The sequence below is a fragment of the Pyrus communis genome, chromosome 13 (genome assembly GCF_963583255.1).
Source record: "Pyrus communis chromosome 13, drPyrComm1.1, whole genome shotgun sequence".
Classification (NCBI taxonomy): domain Eukaryota; kingdom Viridiplantae; phylum Streptophyta; class Magnoliopsida; order Rosales; family Rosaceae; genus Pyrus; species Pyrus communis.
Genome location: NC_084815.1, coordinates 16,504,100 through 16,513,797, shown reverse-complemented (window position 1 = coordinate 16,513,797; position 9,698 = coordinate 16,504,100). Strand labels below are relative to the sequence as shown.

The following is a 9,698-nucleotide window of genomic DNA, read 5'->3' as shown; positions in this document are numbered from 1 at the left end:
ATTTAGATACTTTATGGTTTTGGTTGACACTTCCACACGTTGGTCACACGTGTGCTTGTTGTCCACAAGGAACGCTGCATTCTCCAAACTATTGGCTCAGTTATCAAGCTCAGGGCTCACCACCCTAATTATCCAATCAAATATATTCGATTGGATAATGTTGGAGAATTCACATCTAAAAACTTTTGATGATTATTGCATGTCGGTTGGGGTTGAAGTTGAACATCATGCACCCCATGTTCACACCCAGAACGGCCTGGCAGAGGCTTTCATTAAGCACTTACAAATGATTGCTCGATCGTTGGTCATACGTACCAAGCTCCCGATTGCTGCTTGGGGCCATGCAATATTGCACGCAGCAAAGTTGGTCCACCTTAGGCCTGTTGCGACACAACCATTTAGTGCCCTTCAGTTGGTTACCGGATACGAACCCAACATATCGCATCTGCGCGTATTTGGTTAGGCGGTATATGTGCCGATCTCACCGCCCTTACGTATAAAAATGAGGCCTCAGCAAAGGATGGGAATCTATGTTGGATATGATTCTCCTTCGATTATTCGTTACTTAGAACCTTTGACAAGCAATTTGTTTACCGTTCGTTTCATAGATTGTCACTTCTATGAGACAATCTTCCCGTCGTTAGGGGGAGATAAGAACGTCACCGTTCCTGAAGAACGACGCGAATTATCTTGGATGACTCCTACTTTGTCTCATTTAGATCCCCGCACCACTCAATTTGAAACTGAAATGCAACGTATATTAGATCTCCAGAGCATGCTAGATGTTTTCACCGATCTAGTGCGCGTGATAAGATCACACATTCCAGCTGCGAATACGCCTGCAAAGATGGATACACCAAATGTACGACGGACTGCCCTCTTGGAAGCCCGGGACGCTAATCTTGGTGATCCACATACATTAGCGGCTAACCAATCATCTGTCCCATCACAAAAGCGTGGCAGACCCCTTGGTTCAAAGGATTCACAGCCTTGGAAGAGGAAAACCACAGCACAAGGTCCTGAAGAGCCTACCTTGAATCCGACTATCGCTTACTCATTCTACCCAACTCATGAGGAAATTCTAGATTATGGAAGCATCCTTGAAGAGACGAATCATCATCCCAAGAATCGTGAAATTTCGATCTATCATGCTAGCTTAGATGATGTATGGCGTAGAAATGAGATGATTGTCGACGATGCATTAGCATTTGCAATAGCTACATAAATCATGTTGAGCGATGACATTGAACCGCATTCCATTGATGAATGTTGACATAGAACTGATTGGCCAAACTGGAAACAAGCAATCCAAGTTGAACTCGATTCGCTTGTGAAACGTAAGGTGTTTGGACCTGTAGCTCATACTCCTTCACATGTGAAGCCCGTTGGCTATAAGTGGGTTTTCGTTCGGAAGCGTAATGAGAAGAACGAAATTGTGCGTTACAAAGCTCGTCTTGTTGCACAAGGCTTCTCACAACGCCCCGGGATTGACTATGATGAAACTTATTCACCCATTAAGGATGTGATTACTTTTCGATCCTTATCAGTTTGGTAGTTTCTGAAAAACTAGATATGCAGCTAATTGACGTAGTAACTGCGTATCTCTATGGGGATCTTGATACAAAAATTTACATGAAGGTTCCCGAAGGACTTACATTCATTGGTTCAAATATTTCCAAACCTCTGAACATGCTCTCAATTCGACTGAGGCGTTCACTTTATGGTTTGAAACAATCCGGAAGAATGTGGTATAACCGTCTGAGTAAGTATTTGACTAGTCAGGGATATGTGAGTATTTGACTAGTCAGGGATATATGAACAATGAACTATGCCCTTGTGTTTTCATTAAGAAGAAACATTCTGAATTTGCGATTGTTGCAATATATGTCGATAACATGAATCTTATCGGAACTCCTAAAAAGCTCGCGAGAACTGCCGTGCACCTAAAGTCTGAATTTAAGATGAAAGATCTAAGTAAGACTCGATACTGTGTCGGTCTCAAGATAAAGCATTGTTCGAATGGAATCCTAGTACATCAATCGAACTACACCCAGAAGGTATTGCGTCGCTTTAATGAGGATAAAGCGAAGCCTTCGAGTACTCCTATGGTCGTTCGTTCGCTAGATGCAAAACGAGATCTCTTCCATCTGAAGGAGGATGATGAAGAGATTTTGGAACCTGAAGTTCCTTATCTAAATGAGATAGGCTCTTTATTGTACTTAACTCAATGCACTAGAGTCGACATCTCTTTCGTTGTTAATCTTTGGGCAAGATATAGTAATGCACCAACACGCAGACACTGGACTGGTGTGAAAGACATATTTCATTACCTTAAGGGTACTACGGATTTGGGCTTATTCTATCCCTACGAATCCTCGAATGGTGCCGTACCATATGTTCCTCGAGTCGATTCTCGCCATGTTGGTTATACCGATGCAAGATACTTATCCGATCCGCACAAGGTGCGTTCTCAAACGGGTTATGTCTTTACCGTTAGAGGCACCGCAATCTCTTGGAGGTCAACTAAACAGACCTTAGTTGGCACTTCGTCTAACCATGCTGAAATTCTCACCTTACATGATGCAACTCAGGAATGTTTTCGGTTAAGAGCAGTAATGGGCCATATTCGAAGCTCCTGTGATCTTTATCTCGTCGTTGATGTCCTGACAACGATCTTTGAAGACAATGCAGCTTGCATCGAACAGCTCATGAAGGGTTACATCAAAGGAGACAACACCAAGCAAATTGTGCCAAAGTTTTTCTTTTCACATCAACAACAAGAGCATCAAAAGATTGAAGTCACGCAAATCCGTTCACAAGACAATATGGCAGACCTCTTCACCAAATCACTGCCGAATACGACGTTTCAAAAGCTTGTTCATGGAATTGGTATGCGTAACTTTGCTATTTCTCCTTGGAATTATGTCAAACTTAGGGAGAGTATCTTGTAGATACTTGCTTAATCTTAATGTACTCTTTTCCCCTACGATTAGGAGCATTTTTCCCATTGTGTTTTTGCTACCTAACTAGGTTTTAACGAGGCACCCACCTTGGGCTGGTCATATCCATGATGACGTCCCGTAGACATTTCTTTTGACTTTGCATTTCTCATGCATTTTTCCTTAGACTATGGATTTTGTCCCTACTCGGGTTTTTGCCATAGCCTTAGGGTTTTTTAGTGAGACTCATTACTTATGCAAGTTCCTACCTTATTGAGAATAAGCGTTGGTCCTTAGAATCAGTGTCAATGAGTCGATTTCCTCAACTTCTGCATGATGCTAAATCTACCATGAGTATTAACATACTCAAGGGGGAGTGTTGTAAACATTCCTAGTTTAAGTATGATTGTGTAAATCATAGATTAGATTTGATTCTAGTTATCCTTTCCTATTGTATCTTGTATTCCTTGGGGAATAAGGAATATCTTCTGTCCTTTACTACTATAAATAAAGGCACAATGTAAGAGGGATAACAACACACACACATTCCCCTACAATTATACAAACACATCTCTCTCTCTCCTTTTTGCCACCGGCCCTCTCTCTCCTTGTCATATAAAATAGACCATAACAAGAGGTTAATTTTTTGGTAATCAAAAAACGAAAATTGCTCATAACATCCATATTATTCCCAAAAAATAAATTTGACTGTTGGGATATCTAGGTCTCCTTTTATTAGATCAACACACCCTTTAAGGAGGGTGTATTCAATTTGGGAAAATGAGAGATTTTAATGAGGGTGTATTCAATTTGGGAAAATGAGAGATTTTAATGGATTTATAAATCCATGGATTTTAAAGAGTTTAATTGATTTTTAGAGATTCTATGTAAAATGTTGATTCAATTCCCTCAAAATCTCCTAGGAATAAGTGAGATTTGTGAATGCTTAAAATATACTACAAAATCTCTCAAATTCCCTCTAATTCCTCAACTTTTTCAAATTCTTTAAAATCAATTTCTAATTGAATATATCTGAAATGTTATAAATTTCTTTAAAATTCCAATTGAATACACCCAGATTTATAAGGATTTTATAAGCTATCTTAAAATCCTGATTGAATACAGTTTGAATTTCAAAGAATCACTTAAAATCGTGATTGAATACCCCTACATTCATTAAAAGAATTAAAATCCCTCACAATCCCAATTGAATCCCCCTACGTCATTTAGACAAAAACCCCACCAAATCCCTTAAGAACGAGATTTTTTTCAAAGTGCCAGATATTCGAGCAGGTACTTCACATGTCATAAAATAAGTGAAAGGACATTTCAGTCTTGAACACCCGGTACTTGGAAGAGCCACACTTGTTTGAAATAGTTACTTGGGCCAACCCATTTGAAGCCTTCTAGAAAATGAACCACTCTTACACAGTACACATCCATGTTCGATACTGATAAAGAAGTCCGAGGAGGTTTTCTTCTTTTTGGAGGTTTCAAATCGCATCGTGTTAGGCTAGGCTGTGTTGCTTGATGAAAGAACCTGATCTGGGTGGTTCAGCCGGACCTGGCGTCGGCATGTGACGTCCGTTCAGCTCCAGTCTTCCTCATGGGGGTACAAAAACACTAGCATAACTCCCGCTTACCTACCAATCACAATTTCACACAATGATAAAACTATTGTTGTGCTTCCAAGGAGTTGATTCTGCATGCGTCAACATGTAATTTGCAAGCAGCAAAACGACTAGTTTCAAGGAGTAGCTAAAAATAGTTCAATTTGAACAGAACTTTGTTAGAGGGCGACACGAGAGAAATTGGTTTCAAAGTCTCATAAAAACTTTTGCATAACAAATTAACAATTCAAAAGCAATAGTGTTCCGAGGGCAGAAAACTCTCCCTTTTGGTCCGCTTATGTGAAGAACATATCGATCACACATTCATTCATACATCTGATCAGATGATCATAATGCCACAGGGAAAGTAGCCCTCAGTCACGCGGTCCTAGCAGCACTCAGACTAACCCATAGCATACTTCTGAGTCCAGCTCCTAGCGGTGGTCTCGTACTTGTTCTTGTCAGTCTTGTACATATGGGCAATCTCTGGCACCAAGGGGTCATCAGGGTTTGGGTCTGTCAACAATGAACAGATCGAAAGCAACACCTGTAAAATAAAAGTGAAACCAGTGCATGTGCTTCAGTAACATGAAGGATGAAGCGTTGCATCAAATATAATAGCCAGTTATCAAAAATTTCCAGCAAAACCAGTTTCAATGTGTATGGCACATCTGATCGAACTTTGTTTCCTGTTTCCTGTTCCGTGCATAACATCATAACCATTCACAAGCCACAGCGTATCGCATCAAAATAGTTCAAAAAGACAACGGGTCCCCAATATCAATGAGTAATTCACTTTGGAAATTTCTTGGTACAATTAGAATAAGTGACTATTTGTCACAAGGCCAATAAAGGACTTGTGCTGTTTGTTTCTCATAGAGCTCTAATGTTTCATGCAAATTTTAATTTGTAAAACTTCAGAAATTACAATTGCAAATCAAAAACCAAAAAGTACAAATCATAAGGGGCCATGCAATAATAACGGAGTCTGCCAAAATTATGGCATAGGATCATATGAGAAAAACCCAAGTTTCATCACTAGTTTCTGTAGAACAATCAAATTTGTGAAGAAAGCATTCCGGGTATTAAGCATTTACCTTGGATATGGTCAGGGCAGGGCTCCACTGTTCTTTCAATATGTCAAGGCAAATGCTACCGTTGCTGTTGATATTAGGGTGAAACACCTTTGTCCTGAATGCAACCTGCACAAAACATAACAGTAACATGAAAATAACCAATATGCACAGTTCACAATTTCTTAGTCATTTGTTACAATTTTGATTCCTAATCCTCATGCATAGATTTTGGTTAGTGTGCATATTACCACATGGAACCTTGAAAATGAAGCAGATATACAATACAACTTAAACGGTCTGTCAGATTAGGCCCTTTTGCTAATTAGCTTATATCATATTTTAACAAAGGAGCACCACATGTGAACCATGTCGAGTCCCACTTACTGAAAAGTAAGTAGTAACACAAACTGGTTACTGCTGCAATGCAGGAGACCATTTACTTCATTACTTGATATGCTAGAAAAGAAATAATTCTCAATTCGGGATATGAAAAATACATTTGGCGTCAGGCATCAATTGATTATTGTTGGAACAATAAGAATCAACCAAGGCATAGTGGCACAGATGGTGGTCATATTTCCAAGGCATGAGCCTAAATTGAATTGGTTATCATATGTGTGTACTCAAGGTAGTATAAGAATAGGATTGACATGTTTCCCTTCCAGATTTTTTTTAAACCAGATGATGTACCTCTCTATTGGACACCTAGATACTATGATCCCATGGAAGCTGAAAGGAGAATGAAAACAGCAAAGCAATAAAGAAAAGAACTACCATGCAACAGCACACCAATTTGATGTGAAATTAATCGAAAGCCAGCAAGTACCTTGGGTGGCTTGAAAGGATAGTCTGGAGGAAAATGGATAGTGACAAGAAACACTCCACCTGCATAAGGACTGTCAGCAGGACCCATTATTGTTGCCTGCCAGTGAAACATGTCTTCTGCAACTGGGCCTAAATATATACATAAGAGCAAAGGTAATCAAATTGAATATCTGTTAATAACAAAGTCATTAGAGTTCTTTATCGAATAGTTTCAGTAAATTTTCAACCAAAAAAAAAAAAAAAAAAGCCAAAAGTTGCCATTCACTTGCACATAGTTTCAGTGATCACGGTAGATAGACTGCTGTGGCTATAAATGAGAGAAGCTTAGTCCATATTCTCTCAAAACAATGAACTCTTGCAGCCATTAAGTGGATTAAAACCGCGGGGTGGGATGATAATGACGACAATGACAAAAATGATGTTCATACAAATGATGAAACAATCCAACACAATTGAGTCATTCAAAACTCAAATATCATTTATAATATAAGCCATATGTAAGACGTTAATGTCTATCTTCAAAGTAAACCAGTAAAAGAATATGCGTTTATAGTCCATTCCGTTGAATAATAGCACTTAAGTAGAAATGGGGTAGTTTAGGGTAAGTCATATCCGGGATTAACTAATAGTTTCCGGTTATACCTAATGCCCATTCTCAACCTAAACCAATTGTTAGGGTGGGTAGGTTTAGGTCTATTCTATTTATAGCACATATCCAGCTCAAAGAAGGGAAGAAATATCTATAATTCAATACATGCGGTAGACATTGTCACAAAGGGGAAATTTACTAAGAGAAGAAAGATAAAGCAGTTTACACTTCATTTTCAGAGTACTGTCACTTCAGAGAATCTAGTGATAAAGTGCCAAACAAAAAACCCCAAAACAATACTCGAGAAACCCCAAGACAAGACTCAATCACCTACCAAGGAACCATGCCATAACTGCTCTACCAAAGTAATACTTAACTCCATAAGAAACCCCAAAACAAATACTCAACACAATTCCAACTTCAAATTACCAGCCAACTTCTTTGAGTGCCCTAACCTCCCACTTTCTTTAGGCTTTCTAACAACATTGATGTCTCACAACTCAGCCCCTGGCACCCTGAGACCAAAGACAAGCATAAGAGTAACAAAATTCCAACCCAAAAATTGCTTTAACACCTCGGTGGACTTGCAAGACCAGTGATGCTGAAATAGTTACTCAGTATAAGGATCACCCAAAAATTGTAAAGGTTTCCCTTTTGGATGTTAAGTGGGTCCTCACAAACCACCGCTACAGATTTATGACCTTGTTAAATTGGAAATCATCAATTTATAACCAAGATGCTAGACGGGTCATCTATTGCCCAATTCGTTATATAGCAGGTAGGGCAGAGAAATGGGTATATGGGTAACAAGTAACAACTACCACACAATAGCATCTTCAGTATCCTATACCTTCTTCTATATTCCCCAAACGTTCTTAACCATGCAATTCAGGTACCATATTTCCGAAAACAAATACAATTTCATTCGATTTTCGACAAATACAAAATTCGGCATGAGATAAAACGATCACAGGTCTGTGAAAGACTGCTGCTATTTGCACAGATTTACTGGTTTGAGTTAAATCAAACAAAATTTCAAAAACAAGCATCAATCGAAGCACAAATCAGATGGTGCTCATAGCCAAAACCTACCCAAAACACAAAATTGAGACTTTATCACCTTGCAAAAAATCAAAAGCAACATCAAAAGGAATCAGATCGGGTTCGAAAGTGGAAGTACCAGCGCTGCATGAAGTAGGAGGATCTTTCTGGAGGTCCTTGAGCTCCTTCAGGATCCGTTTCGACGCCATCACCTTCACAAACAAAAATTCAAACAAACCCTAGATGATCAAATCATCTCGGATCAAAAAACCCCAAATTTAATTTCTGCAAATAGAGAGAGAGGAGAGAGAGGGGGTTACCTTGACCTCAGAGACCCTCCTGCTTTTTATTGATTTTGATTTTATGTATTTTTGGATTTAAGTTTTAAGGTCTTATGAGTTTTTTTTTTTTTTTTTTTTTTTTTTTTTTTGAAACCGGTCTTATGAGTTTTTATTAGAGGTGGGTAGCTCTTTAAACCATCGTTCAAAGGCTTAATTTGGTATTGAGGTGATTCTGAAAAAAAAAACTGGTATAAAAAAAAGTTAGAAGTCTTTTTGTGTTTGGGTGAAAAAAAACCAAAAACAAGGAGCTGCAAAACCCAGCTTTGAAAAACCCGCTTTTTTTCACATCAGTTTCACATAAAAGTTTACCAAACACTATACTACTGCTTTTTTTTTTTTTCAAAAACACTTTTACAAAAAAGTTTACCAAACACTTTGCTGCTTTATTTCACAGCTGCTTATTTTCACAGCACAGCAGAAGCAACCAGCCCAAAATCAGTTTATATATTAAACCAAGGAAAGGGCACTTATGTCATTTTACCTTTCATGCATTACTTAGCTTTATTATTCGTAAGTTTTTCAGTGTAATTGTTATAAAACGTTGAATAAATGGAAAACAATAATTTTGTGTTTCAAAATTTTTAATCTTATCATTTTTGTTTTTAAAAAAAGTCATTGTAGTGAAGTCTTGAGCTCTATTCTAACTAGTTATTCCTATCGTTTGGTACAAATATCATTGTTTGTTGAAAAAAACAAAAACAAAAAAAAAAAAAAAACTAGTCATTTCTTTTGTCTTTATAATTTTTCCAGAATCGTAAGTCACGGTTATATTGGTTTCATATTTTCTCTCAAATTTCATCGGTTTTAGAGTCGTGTGTTTGCTCATCCATCTTTATTTCAAATGGGAACATTTATAAGTGATTGTAAGCATGTATGATTGCTTTATTTACAAAAAGATTAATATGTAAATATGTTTAATATTTACAGTGTACTTGTTACTCCTTGGGTAAAAAAAGGGTTAGAAAAGTTACTATTGAATATAATACTTATATTCTTTAAAGTTAAATACACTCGCTACACACACGACAATATACGAGCATACAACAAATTATTTTTATTTTTTCTTTGATAAAGATGTCAAAGTAATAGATAAAAAATAAAAAAATAATAATAAAAAAAGTCTTAATTTATAGTCACATGATCTGTAAATAGAGTTGGAATATAAACTTTGTACATAGGGAGAATTTCATGCCCTTGGACACACTTCGACCGAAGTCGAGGCATGCTGGCAGACACCCGAAGGTGACGTAGCCAAAAGTGTAAGTGACGTGTAAATA

At 37.8% G+C, this 9,698-nt stretch overlaps 1 protein-coding gene across 1 annotated transcript; it reads right to left on the bottom strand.

Moving 5' to 3' along the window:
• Nucleotides 1-4,750: 4,750 nt before the first annotated feature.
• On the bottom strand, nt 4,751-8,487 carry LOC137712460 (ubiquitin-conjugating enzyme E2 10). The gene is made up of 5 exons (XM_068451529.1): nt 8,401-8,487; nt 8,220-8,292; nt 6,452-6,579; nt 5,647-5,751; nt 4,751-5,096 (listed from the first exon to the last, which is right to left on the bottom strand). Exons 2-5 carry the CDS (start codon nt 8,287-8,289, stop codon nt 4,953-4,955), a joined length of 447 nt encoding a protein of 148 aa, XP_068307630.1. The 5' UTR covers nt 8,290-8,292; nt 8,401-8,487; the 3' UTR covers nt 4,751-4,952.
• Between the last annotated feature and the right edge of the window lie 1,211 nt (nt 8,488-9,698).